Here is a 21,275-nt window from a genome sequence, read left to right as displayed (position 1 = left end):
GTTTGGTTTCTTCCTGAACACCACCTCTTTCTCTCGGTGATTGGCCAGCAGACAGTTCCCGTGGCAACTGACACCACACTCACATCCTCCAGCCCTGAGGGAATCGCCTGCCTCCTGTTAGCCACTCTGAAACGACGGCACGGGGGCGACGCTTGAAGCTTACTGCGCATGCGCATTCTCTTCTCACTGATTGGCGAGCGTCCTACACTTGTTCCCTCCCTCCACGAGCTCCCTTAGCAACGGTCGCCGTTGAGACGGAGGGAGACGCCCCCCGCGGATTGGCTGCACGAGGCCTCTCTGCGGCGTAGATTGGCTGAAGCGTCGCTGGAGGGAGGGCTTGACAGTAGAGGCCCAAGAACCGGCATTCCCAGGACCCAGGAGGGGCACAGCCTGTGGTGAGCAGCGGCTAGGAAGAGCGACGAGATGATCCGCCAGAAGTCCAGCCAATTCATGGCACTGAAGATACAGTCGGAGCTTGAACAGCCCTCAGAACTGCAGCGGGAACACCAGAAGGACCTTAGCTCAGTGGATGGGTCCGTCACGCGGATGGTAACAGGTGTGCGGACCGAGTCCAGAACCGCGGCCTCGATAGAAGCGGATGAAGATCCTGCAGCCAACCTGTTCCCGGTGAGGGCGGGACAGAGGGGTCCGCTCATGACTGTTTATAAAAGGGCTCCCCGGCAGGGCGTCACCCGTCGTTGTTTATTAACGTTCAAGCCATTTCCTGGGTGCCTTGGTGAAGAGGCGGGGGTGTGTGACTCCGATTGTTAAATGCTCATGAATAGTACTTAGGGCCTATTGAAGCCTAGCCTGCCAGTGTTGCTCGTACATAATCCTTAAAACGACAAGGCAAGTTAGCGGGTTCTCAGGCCAGCTGGAGATTCCGGATGGGTCAGGGACTGGGGCCAGGGATGGCACAGCTCCGCCTGCCCATTCCGTTTTCTCTCCGCAGCCCCCGTTGCCCCAGCCCCGGATCTGCATGTGGTGAGTGTGGAGAATCTTGGGGTTTCCTGCCTCCCCAGTCCAAAGAGGGAGGGTGGGAAGAAGACTAAGAATGTAAATGCAATATCGACTGCTATGGAGCATTGTATAAACGGAGACACTGAAGCCACATGGGGAGTGGCAGAGACAAGAACTCAAGTTTCCTAATCCTCAGCTTTATAAATGAAGAGGATCGTGAGAGTTCCTTTAAGCCATATCCCTTATTTAAAGATGGAGAAAGTTACACCCAGAGAGGAAGTGACTTGCCCAGAGAGGGTAGTGGAAGGGCTAACCCTCAAACTCAGGTCTCCTGGTTCCCAGTCCGGTGCTCTAGCCATCACAGCCTTCTCATGAGACTAATGCCTGATGGCCACCAACACCTTTTCTCCTCTTTTCTTATGACAGGAAGTATCTGGACATCCATTCCATGCACAGGCTGGAGAAGACAGCCAACACTGAGGAGATGAGGGAGTATGGGGGTGGGACAGGGAAGAGCAGAAGAGCTGGCTCCTGGGGAAGACTAAGGGGGCTGGGCGGGGAAGGAAGGAATGCTCGGCTCCAGAGCACGTGGTGCACCAGTGTGGGGTGGTAAAGGGGGGCTGGCTCAGGCCTGCCTTCCTGTGTCCCTCCCAAGGGTGCTAGCTGAGCTTTTGGGGCTAAGCTGTCCTGAGCAAAGCCTGCGGGATGCCATCACCCTGGACCTCTTCTCCCACGCACTCCTCTTCTGCCGCCAGCACGGCTTCTCACTGGAACAGACATCGACAGCTTGTGCCCTGCTCCAAGATCTTCACAAGGCCTGTGTTGGTGAGAGGAGGCGGCTACCAAAGGGTTTGAGCCCAGGGGACAGTGGAGGCTGGGATGGCACAAGTGACCCCAGGAAGCAAGTAATGGATTACCACCTGGAATCTTTGTTCTGTCATTACAAGCACTATTGTAATGACACCCACACAGTAACTTGTGTGTGACAACTTGTGTGGTGACAGCACCAACTTTATGAGATTGTTCTGAGGAATACTGTAGGTAATATACGTAAATATAAAGACAGTGCTCAATGAAATCGCTCCTCCTCCACCTCCCACTTCATTCCTGTAACTGATTTCCTGCAGAATGTTTAACAAGAGCTGAAATCACATATTTCTTGTTTTATTGTATGTCACTTAAGGGCAGGACCTTGTCTGTCTTGTTCAGTGCCTAGAACAGTGCATTGCAGTACTATCTGTTGAGTGAGTTAATGAAACAAGTAAGGACTTAAACTTGGATCTGTTAATTTCCAAAGCTCATGCTCAGTAAGTAGCTGGTGAGTGAAATGAATGATTATCCGGGAGGGGACTCACTTGTCACATCTTGCTTTCCCTCCCAGCAACCCCCTTGGGCAACATGGAGGAATGTTACCGCTACTTCACCAGTGTCCTTTTTTGCCATGGAGTCAAGGTCAGTTCCCCTGAAATGGGATCTTCAGTCTCCCACAGATAAGGTCTAGCCCAGTCTCCTGTCCTCTCTCATACTCATCACCCTCATCTTCCTCTGAAGGCTGCAGGGGGTACTCCCTGCTCCTAAATGGCTGGGCACTTGGAGAAAAGGTCAGGGTTCCTAGAGGTGGTCAGTCCTCTAACTCCCACTCATCCCCACAGCGGCCCCCCTTCAGTATCAACCTCTTTAAGGAGGAACAGCTGCTGGCCCTGGCAGATTATGTGGTCAACACCTACTTCCGCCACTTCAAGCTCTACAAATATGTCTTCACACCCCAGGTACGGAAGCCACTCTTCATCTCCCCCTTTCACTCAGGGCAGATGTCCTCCTCTTAGCCTCTCTCCTCCTCCCTCTTCCCAGGTGCGGCTGGATCTATCTTTGACTTACATGGGGCTACAGCCACCCAAGCTCTGGCCAGAAGATGAGACAGGTAAGGGAGAATGCTGGGGCCGGGGCTGGGGCTGGGGCTGGGGCTGGGGCTGAAGCCTCTTCCTGCTTCTGGCCTGCAGAGAAAGGCGGCGAGGAGGCGAAGGAACAGGCAGTCACCCCGCAGGAGGAACCAGAAACAGTGGTCCTGCCAGAGCCAGAGCCAAGTGAGGATGGGTTAGGGTCCCCCGTGACTTGGAGCAGGCATAAAATGAAGGGTTTAGACCACATCAGGACTTCAGGTCTGTTCTAGGCACAGTGTCCTTTCTCCAAATGATTCCTTATGCAGAAGTCCAAGGTGACAAACAGATAATAAGAGTGCAGCTGCTGGGGGTGAAGCAGGAGCTCCAGGAAAGGATCATTATAAAACCAATGACGGGGGCACCTGGGTGGCGCAGTGGGTTAAGCAGCCGATTCTTGGTTTCAGCTCAGGTCACGAGCTCACAGCTCACGGAGTCTGCTTGAGATTCTCCCACCCTCTCCTTCTGTCCCTCCTGCTCGTACGCACGTGCACGCACTCTCTCTAATAATCTTTTAAAAAATTTAAAAAACCAGTAACAGCCAGTGTACATTTGGCAATACCGTGGTGCCAGGCAGGCCCTGTTTTAAGCATTTTACATTTAATCTTCCTTCAGGCCTGGGCACTAGGTGCTATCACTATCTACACTGTACACAGGAGGAAACCGAGGTATGCAAAGATGAAATCACCTGTGTAAAGTCACTTATCTGCTGATCAGCAACCCAGAGAGTCCAGCCTGGCCAGTCCACCCCCCCACAACCTCTTTCCATAGAAGGGTTAGCTGGCCTTTCCTGAACTGAAGCTACCCTGCCACTTGTGTAGCCCCACAGAATCTCTGCTCACCTGCCCCTTGTTCCCTGCCCCCGGCAGGCCAGGTCTCCATCCTGCAAGCCTACATCAGGACCCAGATGAACAAGGAGCTGAGGCAGCTCCAACAGCTGATGGAGGAGCGGCTCCAGGCCAGCAAGGAAAGGCTCAGCAGCAAGTTGACCACACTAGAGCAGCCCTTCCAGCTACCTTCTGGCAAAGGCAAGAACAAGACCAAGTGACCCCCAGCATTTTCCCCAATAAAGGCCCGGGGCAGGGCAGCCCCATCCCCGCCCCGAGCACCTTCTGGGCTCCCCTGCCAAAGCCGGACACCACACTCCAGGCACTGGCTCCCTCCGGAGTGCAGATTTTATTGCAAATGCAGCAGAGGCAGCATTGACAAGGCCAGGCATGCTGTTGCGCGCGGATGCCTTCCCCCTCAGCTCCGATCCCAAAGTCTTGGCTGGTGGGGACAGGTGTACACGGCTGGTCTTTATGGTCGTATGAGCAGTGGTGGGCCTGGCCAGGCTGGGGGGGCCTGCGGCCAAAGCCCAGAAGGGCTGGAATGATAAAAATCCTCCTCCTGGAGAGTCCTGCACTGTGGGGTTCCCCGGGGCCGAAGTGCTAGCCCAGTGCCAGCATGGCGTCCTCCTCGGTGATAGCAGCTGGTTCCCCCTCCTCTTCAGGGCCCAGGATGGGAAAAGGCCCAGGGGGCTGGTGCTGGAAGAGGGCGGCTCGGTTCTGTTGCTCACCTTTCTTCACCCAGTGCCCGTAGAGCCGGAAGGCGCAGCTGTCGATGAGGCGCCGCACTGGCCGCAGCGCGTAAGGGTCCCTCAGCAGTGCGCTCTTGGTCAGTGGCCGGACACGCTGGGTGCTTAAGGCCACTCGTCCAGCAGCAAGCACGGTCCACACTGCCACCTGAGGGGGGGGGTGGCGTGGGCAGTGTGAGCTCCAGTGGAGCAGCCACCACAGGAGAAAGATCACGGGACAGAGGAGCAGGCCCAGACCCTGATGCTCTCAGGCTTACCCGGAACCGCTGGCGGGGGGTGAGGGTCCAGGGTTGGCTGCCTTCACAGCGCTCAAAGAAGGGGTGCTGGAGGGCTTGCTCAGCTGTCAGGCGCTCCTCAGGATCCACCTGGAGCAGCTTTGAGATCTAGGGGAAACCCCAGAGTATGAGAGGCAGCTCTTGGACCTCCTTCCTAGCCCTCTCATGGCCCCAGCTCACCAGGTCTTTGACGGTGTTGGAACGGTCATCCCACTCGGGCGAACTAAACTGGTACTGGCCCTCCATGATCATGCGTAACATCAGGATCTGGCGTCGGTGCCAGAATGGTGGTGAGCCAGCCAGGAGTGTAAACAAAATCACCCCACAGGCCCAGCTGGGAAAGAGAGCGGAGTCAGGCAGGACTAGGTGCCAGGTAGACGTGTTGAAAGATGGGACACAAAGGAGGAAGGAAGTAGGGAGACCAGAAACTCACAGGTCGACCTCCTTGCCGTAGCCGGGGTGGGTTTCATCCATGGAGCATTTAAGGATCTCTGGTGCTAGGTACCCTGGGGTCCCACACAACTCTGGGGAGAGAGGGCTGAGATTGATGGATGCCACCAGCTAACTAACTCCAGACCTCTGCTGGAGCCTCAACCCTGCTAGGGCCGTTAAGTGTTCCCATTCTGTTCCTGCCTGTCCTCCCCTAAGGGCTGACCTAGCCCCTATCCCTGCTGAACAACTCAAGTATGCCCCAAGGTTCCCGGCGGCCTTCCTGGGAAAACCTGATTTTGAGATTGACTTCAAGGTCCTACCCCACCGTATCTTTTGCCACCTCCAACCCACCCACCCACTCCTTACACAACCTTTTGTCACATTTTTACGTACATAATACACATGGAAAACAAATCTTCACTCTTTTCTGTTTCTTTCTGCCCAAATCGATTCCTCCTCCTATGATTGCTATTCTGTGTAGTGGAATCACCACTCAAACTCAAGGAGAATGAGTGGGAATATGGGATTTCTTAAGGCACACACTAGGTAAGTCCCTTATTTAAAACCTTTCCCTGGCTGCCAACCCCGCCCCCCCCCATATGGCCTCAGGCTCAAGTCTAGCTCCTGCAGCACAGAGCCCTCCATGACTTGATCTGAGCATGTTATTTGTAGCTGCTTCTACCACTTCAGGCACCAATTCTTCCATCCCGGCAATTGCCGAACTGTGGCATACTTCCAGGAAATCTTAATAGGCCTGACTCTCCCGGGAAATTCATTTCTATAAAAAGCATTTAAGAATGCCCACCACGTAGCAGGCACCATACTAGATGCCAGTGAATTAGATGTGCCCTTACCACGCTGTCTACCCGAAAGCAAACAAGAAATAATAGAGTAAAAGGTGTGTCCTGAAGGGAGAAGATACAAGAAGAGAAAGCACGGGATCTAACCCAACCTGGAGCTTTAAAGGGAAACCTGAATTCCTAAAGCCAAGGGCAAGGGTGGTGTGGGGCAGGGGCAAAGATGGTTCCAGAATGGGGAGAAGTGTATGGGGAAGCCCAAAGGCAAACAAAGCACAGCATCCGCAAGACAAACGTGTTAAGTCCATAGGTTACGAACATGGGCTCTGGAGTCGGACTGTCCAAGTTCAAGTCCCAGCTACCTGACTGTGGGCAAGTCCCCTTATCTCTTTAAGCCCATTTATAAAATGGTGATCCAGACGCTATCTCAAAGAGTTGTCGAGAGGATCTAGAGAACCCAGCTGTATAAAGACTTAGTGTGGTGCCAGTGAACATTAGCTGTTAATAGCACAACGCAAAGCCACTGAGGGAGAGAAAGTAGGATGTTAACAGCTCTGAGGAGTCCACAAACTTTGTGAAGTTTTCCATGTGCACTAAAAATATTTCTGTCACAACAAATGGATTAACACTGGGTGCGGCAGCTGGGCACCACTGTCTGGCCGCGGCGGGCTCTTCCTAGCACCTAAGCAGCACACTGCGGTCCTGTCTGCACCAAAACCCAAACACACAGCTGAGGCCTGTTATCCCCTCTCCCCCATCTTCCTCAGGGGACAAGCCCAGCTCTGGAGCCCCGTCCCCTGTGGGGCCCTCCAGCTGAATCAGGTGCTCCTCCCTCCTGGCTTCCCCTTGCACGGTCCCCTGCCTGCTGTGTGCCACGACCTGCGCACTTGCCTCTATCCCCTCCCCCGCCCAGACCAGGAAACCCACTCTGAGACGCACACGAGGCTTTGCACCCAGGGGGTACCTGGCAAGTGCTCACTGACTTCTCGCCTTTTCTTGGTACCTGGGTACTTGATTGTCAGACCCAGCTAACCAGCCTCAGGCCTGGGTCTCCTTCCCTCCCAAGCCTCTTAGGGCACCAAGCCCCCTCACCTCGAAGCTTCTCGCCAGGTTCCAAGTGGCAGGAGAACCCAAAGTCTGAAAGTCGGATCTGCATATTGTCATCTAGGAGAATATTCTCGGGCTTCAGGTCTCGGTGAACAATGTTGTTGGCATGGAGAAAGCTCACTGCTTCCAGCAGAGACCTCATGATGGACCTGGGGGAGGCGCAGTCTCCTCCTTTGCTTCTCCCTACCCCGCCCCGCCCCCTCATCACCCCACGGGCTGCGGGCTGCAGGCTCAGTCGTTACCTGGTTTCCTTTTCTGAGAGGGCCACCTTCTCTGTGAGATAGTCAAACAGCTCTCCCTTTCGCATCCTAAGGGATAGGAGGGGTTGGGAGGTAGGTGTACCTTACATGGGGGCTGAGAAAATAAGCCAGTGCTCACAGAAAATACCATGGAAGAGACCGGTGAAGAGAGAGTCCTCTTTGTTTTTTCTTGAGCGATTAGAGTGCTCCAAGAGTGAACTGGATGCCAGGGGCAGTTTGGCCCAGGGGGTTGGCAGTCAAAATATAGGCACTCTGCCGGGAGGGTGCTATGTTAGCAAAATACATGCCTTCTTGGAACAATAATTTATAAGAGGTCCTCATTATCTGAGACTAATTATATTCAAAGAGGGCCTTTTAAAGTGAATCTATTTAGACCATGGACCAAAATTTCACAGTTAATAACAGCAAAAAAGTTGAATAGGACTTTATTTTTATCTTGTCTTTAAAAACTGAGTTTATAATTGCAACTCTACAATCCCTGAAAGCAGGTGTTGTTTGGGGGTATATAATTGTTCTGCAAAGTTGCATGATGACGTGACAGACACTTCCTACCCCCCCCAACTTTTGCAGAGGGTCATTCTGTATGTAGACTTTGTGAAATTTTTCTAGGGGTCTCTTAAATATTTGCTATTCAAACCATTCTCTTTTGAAGTACCTTTGCACTGGTTTACGTTATATTGTAGAACATCTCACACTCGGATTCAGACTACCCAGGAAATGAACTGATGGGCAGAGACAAACACCATGTAGGGTGTTAAACAGCAAGAGACAAGGGAGCGAGAATCTGTTGATAAGTGGTCAGCTCTTCAGTATTCCCTCCTAATCTTATAACCATGGGGGACTGGGACAGTGACCCCGAGGGTCATGAAAACCCTTTTTAATTGGCTGGTCATGAACACTCTGGAAGAACTTGCCTCATCAGGGCACCTAGGGAGAGGGGCCTGAGCCTCGGGCACACAGGAAGGTGTGAGCAGGGTAGGGTGTGAGCAGGGTAGTCTTAGCCCACTGTGCTGTCAGGCTGGGGCCACGCATGGAGGGGAGGAGGAGGAGGCTTCTCAGATCAGGGCAGGGAGATACTCACAGGTCAAACACCAGGAACATGAAGCTAGAAGACTCGTAGGAATCGATGAGAGTGACTGGGAAAGAGGCAGAAAGGCAGAGATACGGAGATGGAAAGGAGCGGATGCATGTTAAAGGGGCCTTCCACCCCGAGGTGGCAGTGGGTTGTTACTGGGAAGGAAGGAGAACCAAAAGGAGGCAGTAGGGACCCAAAGGCTGGCCACACTTTGAGGTGGAGTGGAGCCATGACAAAGGGAGCAGAGGCATGGAGGCAGTGTTGGGGGAACTGGGCTGTGGGCAGGGCCAGCAGGAGGTGGCTGTCAGCTAACAGGAGCAGGGAATGCAGCCTCACTGATGTGGGGGTGGCCGGCGACCTGGCGAAGGATGTGCGTCTCTCGCCGCGTGGCTTCTCGCACCTCCTCTAGCTGTTCAGGACTCAGTCGCTCAGCTGTCACCTCCATGATCTTCACCGCAAACTCATGGCCAGTAGCTCGATGAACACAACGGCGTACCACGGAGCTCACTCCTCTGCCAGAGTCAGACCGCACACGAGTCAGGGCCTCCTGCTCTCTCATTTCCACACAGAATGGAGCCCTGCCATCCTCATACCCACTGCACCATATTCTGAAGACCCATCTGAACAACAAGGCAGCCTCCCAGGGCTCACCCTGGCCTACAGTAGCTTCACGGTAGCCTCAGCAAGCAACCTGGGTACCCAGCAAGGTGTAACACAAAGCTCACAGGGAAGGCAGGGGGTCCTGGGTTTGAATCCAATCTCTGCCATTCTCTGCATGGAGAAGCCTAGGCAGGTCCTTTCCACACTGAGCCCCAGAACCTGCCCCTCCTCCTGGAACCCCAAAAGGAGAAAGCAGGAAGAAATGATCTAAGGCTCCCTCCAAATTTTACTCAACACTTCCCTGATTACCCCTTCCAAATCCCAAAGTTCTCCTACAATACCTCAAGTGTAGGAGGCTCCAAATAAATATCAGACCATTGACTGGAAGACCAAAGCTGTGAATCAGGAGACCTTGGTGTAGGCCCCATATGTGCCACTAATTAACCTCCAAGTGACCCGCTGATATAAGGTCTCTGGACTTTGCTTTGTCGGCTCTGAAATGTGGATAACAACATCTTGAAGAGATGTCGAAAAACATGAGGTAGAAGCAGAAAAGTCCATTTGGCATGGTGAAGAGAAAGTCCTAGACAGGTATTTCCTTGCTTGGAATCTGTCACCAATTCCTTATGACCCTACAAGTACCTCAGGCTAAGTACAAATCTCTCCAAGATCGGATCTCACACCACATTTCCTGTGCTGGTTCCCTGGCTGCCCTTCACAGCTTCCTTGCCCTTACATAACTCCCTTTGCTTAGAATGCCTATCACCCACATCTCTGGTTCCATCAAGAGATGTAAACCACTGACCCTCCAGCCAAACACAGGCCACAGATGTGTTCTGTTTGGTCAGTGAGTTGTTCTTTTCAAATCTGAATTCCTATCTTTTTTTTTTTTTTTAAGATTTTATTTACTTATTTGACAGAGAAACACACAGCAAGAGAGGGAACACTAGCAAGGGGGAGTGGGAGAGGGAGAAGCAGGCTTCCCGCGGAGCAGAGAGCCGGATGTAAGGCTCGATCCCAGGACCCTGGGATCATGACCTGAGCCGAAGGCATGACTGAGCCACCCAAGCGCCCCTCTGAATTCCTATCTTAAGTGGGACAAGAACTTGCAGCTGCTACAATGCTCACCACTTCCTACCGTCTTATTCTTGGCCACTACACAGTTTTAATTCCCTGATCTCCATTAACGGTAATACCATTCGATCAGACTCCCAAACTAGAAATCTTGGTATGATTCTTGGCTTTTCCCTCTCCTTCAAAATCCACCACATCAACCAGTCCACTCCATTCTGTTTCTCAAATCTGTTTCCTAGTAGTACTCCACCCCCATAGCCATAACTGCCTCCCCACTGATCTCCCTGCTGCCAACCTCAGCCACCGCAACCCATCCGCCGCACTGCTTCCAGAATGAGCTTATGACCGCCCCAATTATGTCATTTCCTGCTTAAAAACATTCCAGCTTAAATTCCCTACTAAGTTCTAAGTGTTCCCTCATTCCTCAGCAGGACCCCTAGAGCAACTGTGCTCTTTTTAAGTGAGACCTAATAATTTCAACCTTATATAGTTATTAACTATGGAGGGCACTCAAAACTGGTTTCTATCCATACTGTCTCCTTATTCCCTTGTAAGACAGAAGTCAAATCCCAGTTCCTTCACCTGTCATTCAAGGCCTTTACCAAATGGTCTCGGGTTTCTTTTCAGCCTCATTTTTGGCTATGTCCTGCTATTCAATCTTTGCTTCAGTGACTTATAACTTATCACCAATTTCTAGAATGCAGCAAGCTCTTTTAAGGCTTCAGACCTTTATACGTAAAGAAACTGGTACTCTGGGAACTCATTTAGTGAGAGTGGGCAGGTAACTAACTGTGCAGGAGAAACACAGGGAAAAGATAGAGACCAGGGATGATGCTACTACAGTAATGCTGGAATGATATGATAAAGGACCCCATCCCCTGATCTGCTTTCTCCAAAACTGATCTTTCTGCGCCCCTTGGAAGTGGAACCACTGTTCTGCCCTAAGGGCTCTCCTAGCCTCACCTGGTCCTGAAACCCTGCATCAGCTTAGGACTTGGATCTCAGCTCTCTTCTTTTGCAGATACTCTTTCTCCCTGATGACCTCCATCCAGTCCCGGGGGATTTAAGTACCATTTGTACAAACGGCTCCCACCGCACTGCCTCAAACCTTGGTTCCTTTCCAGAATTCCTGATCCCAAAGGCCTTTTTAATATCTCCATGTGATATCTGAAAGGAGTCTGAACAAATCTAATAGTCATAGCCCTTTCTGCTTTCCTGGCCTCAGCAGTACTGATCACAGCAGACCACGCCAACCTTCTAGAAGCACATTCTTTTTGTGTTTTTATTTCTAACTCACAGATGCTCTCTCCTTAGTCTCCCTTGCTGACTCCTCCTTTTCTAACCCCCTAATGGTGACATGCCCCAGGGCCTGAGCTTGGCCCCTTTCACCTCTCCCCATGTATCTTCTCACCAGCTACTACGTATATGCTAATGCCTCCCAAATTTATTGCTCTAGTCCAGCTCTCTCTCAAGCTGCAGACACATGTACCTCCTTGGCAGCTCCAGTTGGAGATCTCAAAGTTCACATCTCCAAAATTGAACTCTTGACTTGCTTGGCCCTCCTGGCAGTCCAATCCTCCTTGGCCATCTTCATTTCAGAAAATGGTACTCAGGTGCTCAAACCCAAACCTTAGACATTATTCTTGTTTCCTTCCCTTCTTCTTATGGCCCATATCCGGTCTCTGAGGAAATCTGTATCAGTCTCTCTTCGAATCATCACCTCAATCTATCCACTTCTCCCCATCTCTACCACCACCATTCAAACCTAAACCATCACCATCTCTTGCCTGAATCAATCAACAGCTTCCTAACTGGTCTCTACACATCCATTCTTGTCCCCCTCCTATCCATTCTCTACACAAGAGCCAGAGTGATCTTTTTAAAATGTAGTAACACACTTGTGTTGACCACTTACCATGTGCCAGGAAGTGTTCTAAGACTATCATACTAATTCTTCCCATCCTCACAGCAACCTACAAGATAGGGTCTATTTTTATTCCCAATCTAAATGGTGAAACTGGGGCATAGAAAGGCTAAGTTCCTAGCCCCCAAATTACAGAAATATAAATGAGACCATGTTAACTGCCCTGTTTTAAACCACCAGTTTCACTAGAATAAAATCGAAATTCTTTATCATGGCATAAGGCCCTACATACTCTAACCTCTATTTACCTCTCCAACTTAATTTCCTCCACCTTGTCCCACGCTTACTACGTTCTAGTCACCATGATCATCTGCCTATTACTTGAATAGGCCCTTTCTTGCCTGTGCCTTTGCATGTGCTGTTCCCTCTGCCCCAAATATATCTTGTTCATTCCCATCCTTCAAGTCTCAGTCCCGTTAATTACTCTCATTCCCTCACCCAAGCAGATGATGACCTTTATCTTGTTTTTGTGTTTTATCATCTGTCTCTACCACTGGAATACAAACTCTAGGAGAACAGAAAACATGTGGGGCGTGTATCCCCAGTGCCTTGCACATTGCACCCAGCACACTGTATGTGCTTAGGAAACCTTGGATGAATAAGTGTACCTGCCTCTGTCTCTACAGGTGAGGCCTTCCTTCCATTCTCTGCATGCTGAACTCCTACTCATCCTTCAAGACCCAAATATCACCCCTTGTGGAAAGCTGTGGCTTTCTGAGCCCCATGCCACAACCTGATACTACTTGAATGCTCATGTGTCTCTTTCAGTCACTTCACCTCCAAGGCATAAACATCTCTTCTACCCTCCCTGTGTTTAGCTTTGTGTCTGGCAGACCGTAGTTGCTTTAACTATGTTTGTTGAACACATAAATGAGTGAATTTGGAAGAAATGGGGATTGACCCAGAGAAAGAGTTTAGTCACCAAATGTTCCTCCACTAACCACTGTTCGTTCCCATTTAGAACTATCCAGCCCTCAGATGGAACACTGTATTCTGGCTAGGGCCCGACCTCTCTGGACCTCTGTTTCCCTGGCTTAAGCCTCACCTGCCAATGACGTCCTTAGGGTCGTACTTCTGGTAAAACTCCTTGGCCGCGGCCCAGTCGGGCAGCTCATCCTCCGGCCCCACGTCCAGCGTCATTCTGAAGGTAGTGGGGGCCTGTGTGGAGGAAACGGAGGGCAGTGAGGGCAGTGAGGGCAGTGAGGCCCACAGGCTCTGGGAGGACGCACATTGCGGCTCGCGGAGGCGCAGCCCTTGCGGCTGGGGCGCCAGGATCCTCGGGGATGGGGACGGGGTGGGGGAAGGATCAGGGCTGGGGAGACCCTATGAAAGGGCCTAGGGGGCGTGAAGAGTGTCAGGGCAGGGAGGGGGCGGGGGAGGGGAAGGGAAAAGGTGCGGAGGAAGAAGGGAAGGGGCACACTGGCCGGTGGCTGTTGCTGCGCAGGCGCACTTGGGCGGGCGCTGGGAGGGGGCGCGGGGTCTCGCGCAGGCTCACCCGCGGGGGAGGAGAGAGAAGCCAGGGTCGACGCTAGGCCGCTGTGTCGCGGGGTTCGCCTCTAGTTCCTCACCTTACACCCGGGCGGCGCCGGCAACGACCCCAGGCCCCGCCCCCATCCTGTCCGCCAATGGCCAGCGCCGCGTGAAGACTGAGGTTCAAAAACCCTTCCGATTGGAAATTGGTAGTCCAATAGGAAGCGGAGAGTCCCGAGGCTGGCGCGGGAGTTGGAGCTCGGAGTTACCTAAGGCTGAGACGCTGGGGCGGGACTTCAGAAGCAGCCAATTAGCGCAAGCATCTGCAGATGACGGCAGGGGCGGAGCTTGTTGACTAGTGGGCTTGGAGGCCAGGAACGGGACCCGGAAGTTAGGTTTACCCAGAAGCGTGGCTTCTAGGTATCTAGGACGCGGGACTCGCTGCGCCTCCGGTTCCCTGACTTGGGCATGGTTCCTTCATTCCCCTCCTAGCATCACTGTCCAAATCCGCTGTTTTTAAAATTGGCAGCCTGGTCCAAAGTGCGTGCTTTGAGGGGCCGCCTTCAGCTCTTAAAACGCTCGGAGCGCGCAGCTTGGACCGCAACTTGCCTGCTGGTGTGGACTTAGACGAACCACGGCCGGTCAACCAGAAGTGGCTTCTTAGTCCTCTGGCTGCTCCGATTCTTGAATACCTCCAAAGCCCTCGTGCTCACCATCTAGGGTTATATATTTTCTCAGTCTTCCACCACCGCCTCCCGTAAGCCTTGGGGAGTATCACGCTCTAAACCTGCCGAGTTGTGAGATATTGCCAGAGACGACTTACTTCATAAGCCTTTTCAGTGCACAGCTCAACCCTGGCATTCACCTACTCATTCAAATAAATATTTGCCGAGCGTCTAAACGCTAAACTATCAGCAGGGGGGCGAGGGGAGTCCTTACCCTTGTGGAAGTTATGTTCCAGCAAAAGAGGCACAGAATGAATTCATTTAACCTTCTAACAACTATCTTAGAAATGTCACTTTGGGATCACAATCATAAAAGAAAAACGAATCCAACAGAGTATTTTGACTTTATACCATCAATCTAAAGACAAAATAATTGCAAAGAAACCTTTAACTTTACTTAGTAGGTTTATCGTTTGGTAGTATAATGGGATAATTATTCAGAAATTCAGCAATATATATATTTATATTTATATATATTTGCAAATGAATAAACATTTGATGTATTTGGCAGCCAAGGTTATTACTGTGGGACTATGGAATTTGAGGTGGGGAGAGAAAGAACCTTATGACTGACTGAAACTGGAGGTATGATTTTAAACACAGATTTAAAATAGATATTTTCTAGCTCTAACCTCTGAAAGGGCCTAGAAGCAGGAACATCTCAGGAGAATGAGCACAGCTAGTCTAGATACTGATTTCAAAGTAACAGTCCCCAGTTCAAGGAACCAGGACTCCTTGGGAGAAATGGCCAGTTTCCCAGGCTGGAGCAGAGAAAGTCTAAGATGAGCCTGGAATAATTTGTGCCAAAAAGCAAGTGAAGAAGTGTGGGGACTTATCAGGACACAAGAACCAGGTTGATGCAATTTCCACAGGTCAAAATCAGGAACAAAAAGAATAATGAGACTGAGAGGGACATGAGGGAGCCTTCTGATGTGCTAGAAATGTTCTATTCACCTAGGTGGTGATTATACAGTTGGGATCATACGAAACATTCACCAACCCACACGCTTTAGATCTGTGCACTTCATGTAAATTACACCTCAACCAAATATTTTAAGAAAGATGACAGTAATGTGAACTAAAAAACAATCTGAGACCATACTGACACTAAAAATTGTAAATAAGAATTTAGGAACGAAGGGCCTTCTGCTTACTCTCAAATGGCTCTGCAATACCAGTATGTATATTCTAGATGTAAAACCAATGTGGTGAAATGTTAAAAATTATAAACTTAGGTGAAGAGCACACGAGTTCATTGTACCATTCTCTTATTGTTCAGTAGGTTTGAAATTTTTTCAAAATTGAGTTTAAAAATAGTGAGACCCAGGTCGTCTGTGTGACTCAGTTGGTTAAGTGCCTGCCTTCGGCTCAGGTCATGATCCCGGGGTCCTGGGATCGAGTCCCACATCGGGCTCTCTGCTCAGCGGGGAATCTGCTTCTCCCTCTGCCTGCTGTTCCTCCTGCTTGTGCTCTCTTTCCCTTTCTCTCTCTGACAAATATTTTTTAAAAAGTGAGACCTAAAAAAAAAAATAGCAAGACCTCATTTAATCACTTTGGGGGAATGGGATCTAGTCTCCTCTAGTTTTTTTTTTTTTTTAATTTTTTTTTTTAAAGATTTTATTTATTTATTTGAGAGAGTGAGAATGAGAGAGAGTACATGAGAGAGGGGAGGGTCAGAGAGAGAAGCAGGCTCCTCGCCGAGCAGGGAGCCCGATGCGGGACTCGATCCCGGGACTCCAGGATCATGACCTGAGCCGAAGGCAGTCGCTTAACCAACTGAGCCACCCAGGCGCCCCTCTAGTCTCCTCTAGTAACCTAAAGCTGCTGATTATTGAAATACTAGCTTTAAAAAAAGGTTTCTGTAAAAAAAATTTCTCTAAAATGTGTTTCCCTGATGCCCAGGCAGGCAGCACTTTACACCAATTAAATCAGAATCTGTAGGGCTGAAGCCCAGGCCTAAGTACTTTCTATTTTTTTATTTTATTTATTTTTTTTAAAGACTTCATTTGACAGAGAGAAAGGGAACACAAGCAGGGGAAGTGGGAGAGGGAGAAACAGGCTTCCCGCTGGGCAGGGAGCCTGATGTGGGGCTCGATCCCAGGACTCTGGGATCATGACCTGAGCCAAAGGCAGACGCTTAACAACTGAGCCATCCAGGCACCCCCATAAGTACCTTTTAAAGCTCCCCAAGTGGTTCTATGGTGAAACTGAGCTTGAGAACCAATGCCCTAGATGTGGCTTCTAACCAGTGTTATAACTCTAACCTCTGAGACCAGCAATGGATACTCTTCACTTTTCCTTCCTGGGGCACTTTGGAACATGGAAGACAACCATCTTCCCCTTTAATCTTCTCTCTTCAGAGTGCAACAAATATCTCGAATTCCTTTAGGTGCTCTGTTGTCTCTGAATTATGGTGAAGTAACCCAAAAATTCAATTCCCAGAGCACATGTACTCCAAGAGCCATGTACAAGAATGTCCATAGCAGCAAGATTCATAATATCCCCAAAATGGAATCATCCCAAAAGTCCACCAACAGAAAAGGGATGAATTGTTAATATATTCATATAATGGAATACTACAGAGTAATGACAACTACAGCTACACCAAATATTGATGAATCTCACCAACAATGTTAAGTAAAAGAAACCTGACATAAAATGAATACATAGGATTCCATTTATATAAATGTTCAAATGCAGGCAAAACTATACTCCATTGTTAGAAGTCAGAATGCTAGGTATCTGTGTGAAGAAAGGAAGGAGCAGTGATTGGGAGAGGTCTAAAGGAGGCTTTGGAGTGCTGTCAATGTTCAATTTCTTGACTGAATGGTGGTTTTCAGATGTTAGCTTTGTTAAAAGCTATGTTCTCATTTTGGACATTTTCCTGTATATGTGATATACTTCACAATTTAAAGTATGTTTAAAATATTACGGGGAGGCCCAAGATAAAGGATATGAAAATTCATTATAATCCTCCAGAGTTTCATATCCAGGGCAGAAATTCACTGCAGCTTCCATCCAACCCTTTCATTCCTCTCTCAACTCTGGAACCAAAGCGTCTGGGTTCAATGTCAGCTCTGCCTCTTACTAGCTGCATGACCTTGGACGCCTGCTTCCTCAACTATAAAATGAAAACAGTGGGACCTCCTACTGAGTGGCTGTGAGGGCTGAAGGAGTTAGGTAATAGAAAGCGCCTAAGACCGCAGCCTGGGACACAGGAAGCACTCCAGGAAGAGTAGCTGCTGCAGCTCCTCTTCCTATCTGGCCGCAGGGTCTCTCTGCTGATGTGCAAGGGAGAAGCTGGGGTCTTTCCAAGAAGGGAAACTTACAGGAGAAGGAAAAAAGAAAAATCCTCTTGGAGCTCCTAAGTAAGGGAAAACGCAGACTTTTGCCATCAGTCAGATGTCCAGTCTGGCTCTTGCCAAGGGCCCGGGGAAAGTAGGGGAACAACAATTAGACAGGAACATTTCACCACTAAAAAAGATTTTTATTACAAAACAAATTCTAATAAAATCAGGCCTGGTCTTCAACCCCACCTCTGGGTCGAGGCCCCTAGGATGTAGTAGGCTGGGGGAAATAGGGGATGGTGGGCACTGAAAGAACAGAGCAGGCTGGCCTCCCTTCAACAGTTTCAGCTGCTGCCTCCTTTTAGAAAGGTCTAGAAGAGTTCTTCCAAAGACCTTTGAGAGAGGCACCATCCTTCCAGCCAGGAAGGACCACTGCCGGCCTCAGACCCTAGCAATGCCGCACTGCAGGATCCAGGAGGTCTCGCTGACTCTCAGCAGAGGCCACCCAGGGTCACTCAGCCTGGGCGATGGCGTAGGAAAGCAGCCACAGAAGCAGGGGGCCCAGAATGAGGACAGCAAGCCAGACGGCAAAGCTGGCCAGGATGAAGTTCTGGGCCCGGGCCCCCCAGTGCACTGCCTCCTCGAACCGGCCTGCCTTATGCCGCTCTTCCGCCTGTGGGGGCAGGTTTTTGGTTAGGTTCTCCCCCTGCTTCTGCCCCAAAGTGCCCACTGCCCCACACCAATCCTCCATCCCTGTCATGGCTCAAAACCTGACACCCAACCCCCCTGCCCTCCCTTTCCAATGTCTATTTCTCATGCCTCATCTGCAAAGTAAGGTTCCCACTCAGCACTGTTTACTTTTCCGAGTAGCCACTGTTAGCTCACAAAATCACATATGGGAAAGTACTTTTCAATCCTTTTATCCCCCATCCTTTTCTACTCATCCCACGTTCATTCAGAATTTGGAATCCTTGGCAAGAAACCGAGCGCTACCTTGGAATATTTCCCTCCCGTCCAGCCAAACAACACCCCCTTCTCATTAGCCCAATGGGCCTCATCGCTTTGATTATTAAGGATTCTTTTTATGATTTTGACCTGACAAAACTAGAAATTCTCATGCTGATAAGAATACAGTTTCTGATTGTTAAAATACAACCAGGGTTGAGAAAATTCCAGCATGCTATTTAAGTTAGCCTGTGGGGCCTTTCCAAAGGTACATGTGCAGTCCCGGTGTTTGGAAATGGTGGAGCCCTCTCAAAAACCCTACAGCTTCTTCCCGACTGCTACAGATTGCTCTAATCACTACTCAACTGCCTCGAGTCCTGCCACTTCCAATCCATCCTCCAGGTAGGCCCTGAAACGCAGACCTGACCATGTCACTCTCCTCTGCAAAAACTCTTGAAAGTACTCCCCACTACTTTCAAGGTGAAGTTTAAACTTCAAGCACAGCATTGGGAGGCCCTTAGGAATCTGGACCCTCTGGCTTCATCTGTCACCATTCCTCACTGGTCCAGTTGTGCAGAACTAATAGTCCAGGCCTTTGTACACACTGCTCCCTTTACCTGGAATATCCTTTCAACCTTTAGTCACTAATCCTTTAAGGTTACTTTCCCGTCACCTACTCTACATACACACGTATGTAATCACACATACATATCCTCCCTAGCTTCCAGAATACCTTGTGTTTCCTCCATCACAATACTGATGAGCTACATTCCATTAATTACCCATTTTCACAGTTCTCTCTTTCATCAGACTGTGGTCCCTTTGAGGGCAGGAACCATGTCATTCTTATTTCTGACACCAGGCCCAGAGCCAAGCTGACAGGTACTTAGTAGCTGTGCGATCTATGTAGACAGATCATTGCCTAACTACACCCGCCCCCTGCTCCCATAGGCATTGCATTCCTCACCTTGATGGCAAACACAAGGGCCACGACTCCCAGGCAAGAGCAGCCACAGATAATGCTAGTAGCTGCCAAGTAGCGGAGGCGGAGCCAGCAGCAGCGGATGGGGGATGGAGAATGAGCAGCTCCCATGTTGCTCACCAAGGTGTCCACTGCCTTCTCCTCGTCCTCCATCACCTGTGGGCGATAGTCAAGGTAATTGTAAGCCCAACAACTGAGCCGTCGGCCTGGCTGGGTCAGACTCCACCCCTCTCTCTGATGTGTCCTCGTGACCTGGCCCAACTCTCAGGAATGCTGCCTTACTGGGGAATTCCCCTCCTGACTCAGAGACCAAAGAGCGGAAATGTGCGGCCGGAATCCTTTTTTCTCAGCCTAAGATTCTGAGTCTTTAAAGGTAAGCCGGCACCAACACAGCATTATCTGTTATTACTTAACTGTTTTGACAAGTAGGGAAAAACAAAACGACAGGTGCACACTGACAAGGAGAAACACAATCTCAAAAGCTGCTAGGAATCAGACTACACAAATGAGTGATTTTAAACTGTATTTCAAAGGGCCTTAAAATTCTCTGAAGTCCCTCAGAAGCTGCCCTTGAAGATTAAGGAGGGGTCACAAAATGGCACCCTAAGCCCTGGTACCCCACTTCAAGCAGAGCAGCCACTTCATGTGAAAACAGTGGATGAAAACACAGGGATGGGGGAAAAGAGGGAGAAAGGACCCATCTAAGCTCTCTTCATAGTTGAGGAAGCTGAACATCAGAAAAACCTTACCTCCCCAAATTGGGCCTCCTTCGCTATGCTGACTCCCTGCCACCTCTTCTCTCCATTTTAACCCAGGCCACACAATATATTCAGATTAACACTATGACCTCATAACCCACACAGAAACCTGCTTAATCATTCCTCATCTCCCTAACTTCTCAAGTCCTCTGAGCCATGGCATCAAACCACCTTTCCACCCTCATCTCCAACCATCCCCCTACATCCTACACAAAACGGAGCCATTTACAGTTCTCTGAACACAAGCAATAAAGGATAGAGTGAAAGGAGGCAAGATAAACAGAGCCCAAAGAATCTCTGCCACAAGGCTGCAGGAGAGTGAGTATGAGGAAAGGACTGATGAGGTAAACATAGATACAGTCATTAGGGGGAGAATGCAAGGAGAGGGTCCAGGGAGTTGAGACCAAAGAAAATGTAAAAACGAACAGGGGCTCTTACCTGGCTATAGGCCTCGAGGGACTGTGAGTTTCGGCTCCTGCCTCAGGTTTGATTTGGCTTGGGTGGAGATGGAGCTGACTCAGGTCTCCAAGCCAAGCCCAGGGGTGGGGTTGGGTGGCCAAAAAGGCCCCAGGAGCTCAGAAAGGGGTGTGGCTGACTCAAACTAGTTTGGCAAGATGGAGGAAAGCAAAGGGGTGGAGGGGAAGGAACAACTGGAGGTAGGATGCCTGCCTTCTGGAAAAGGAGTGAAAGCACCTGAGCAATGGGGGTAAAAGCAGGGAAAAGTCTGAGGCATCAGAGAGCTCTGAGGGAAAGCCCAGGAACTAAGGGAATAGGAGGAAAGAAAAAGTTATGAGTTGGAGTGACTTAAAACTGAAATTTTAAGGAAAGGCACCCTACCAGATCAGATTTGCCAAATCTTCCTCCTCTTGGGTGATTTCTGCCTCAAAGACACATAATTCTGGGTTAGAGATCAGGTACTAGGGTTTTGGCAAGAACAAGAGAGGAAAACGGTGCCCAAGTTCCCACCCAACCCTCCACCAGACCAGAAAATCAGAAGCCTCCTTACGCGGATGCTCATACAGAAACTAAGTTTATTATTTTTTCTTCTTAAAAAAAAAAGAAAAAAAAAAAACTCATGGTAGAGAGAAGCC

The 21,275-nt window shown here is 49.9% G+C and overlaps 3 protein-coding genes across 5 annotated transcripts; 1 reads left to right on the top strand and 2 right to left on the bottom strand.

Moving 5' to 3' along the window:
• The first annotated feature begins 324 nt into the window (after positions 1–324).
• On the top strand, positions 325–4,111 carry CFAP119 (cilia and flagella associated protein 119). Its single transcript, XM_021700342.2, has 9 exons — positions 325–627; positions 953–984; positions 1,387–1,452; positions 1,616–1,785; positions 2,342–2,412; positions 2,613–2,729; positions 2,812–2,881; positions 2,961–3,044; positions 3,767–4,111. The coding sequence occupies exons 1-9, from the start codon at positions 424–426 to the stop codon at positions 3,943–3,945; spliced, it is 993 nt and encodes a 330-aa protein (XP_021556017.1). The 5' UTR covers positions 325–423; the 3' UTR covers positions 3,946–4,111.
• Positions 4,040–19,424, bottom strand: PHKG2 (phosphorylase kinase catalytic subunit gamma 2). 3 transcript variants are annotated; one of them, XM_021700338.2, is made up of 11 exons: positions 19,412–19,424; positions 13,513–14,274; positions 13,063–13,175; positions 8,756–8,931; positions 8,426–8,480; positions 7,327–7,392; positions 7,070–7,233; positions 5,182–5,272; positions 4,929–5,082; positions 4,731–4,856; positions 4,057–4,621 (listed from the first exon to the last, which is right to left on the bottom strand). In XM_021700338.2, exons 3-11 carry the CDS (start codon positions 13,155–13,157, stop codon positions 4,328–4,330), a joined length of 1,221 nt encoding a protein of 406 aa, XP_021556013.1. In that variant the 5' UTR covers positions 13,158–13,175; positions 13,513–14,274; positions 19,412–19,424; the 3' UTR covers positions 4,057–4,327. The 3 variants fall into 3 exon arrangements, with proteins under 3 accessions (XP_021556015.1, XP_021556013.1, XP_021556014.1); XM_021700340.2 differs by lacking the exon at positions 19,412–19,424 and having other exon boundaries at positions 4,040–4,621; positions 13,513–14,307; XM_021700339.2 differs by lacking the exon at positions 19,412–19,424 and having other exon boundaries at positions 13,586–14,307.
• On the bottom strand, positions 17,679–21,232 carry TMEM265 (transmembrane protein 265). Its single transcript, XM_021700341.2, has 3 exons — positions 20,623–21,232; positions 19,412–19,582; positions 17,679–18,172 (listed from the first exon to the last, which is right to left on the bottom strand). The coding sequence occupies exons 2-3, from the start codon at positions 19,577–19,579 to the stop codon at positions 18,011–18,013; spliced, it is 330 nt and encodes a 109-aa protein (XP_021556016.1). The 5' UTR covers positions 19,580–19,582; positions 20,623–21,232; the 3' UTR covers positions 17,679–18,010.
• Positions 21,233–21,275: the final 43 nt, after the last annotated feature.

Source organism: Neomonachus schauinslandi, chromosome 5 (assembly GCF_002201575.2).
Source record: "Neomonachus schauinslandi chromosome 5, ASM220157v2, whole genome shotgun sequence".
NCBI lineage: Eukaryota > Metazoa > Chordata > Mammalia > Carnivora > Phocidae > Neomonachus > Neomonachus schauinslandi.
This window is presented reverse-complemented; position numbering and strand designations above follow the sequence as displayed.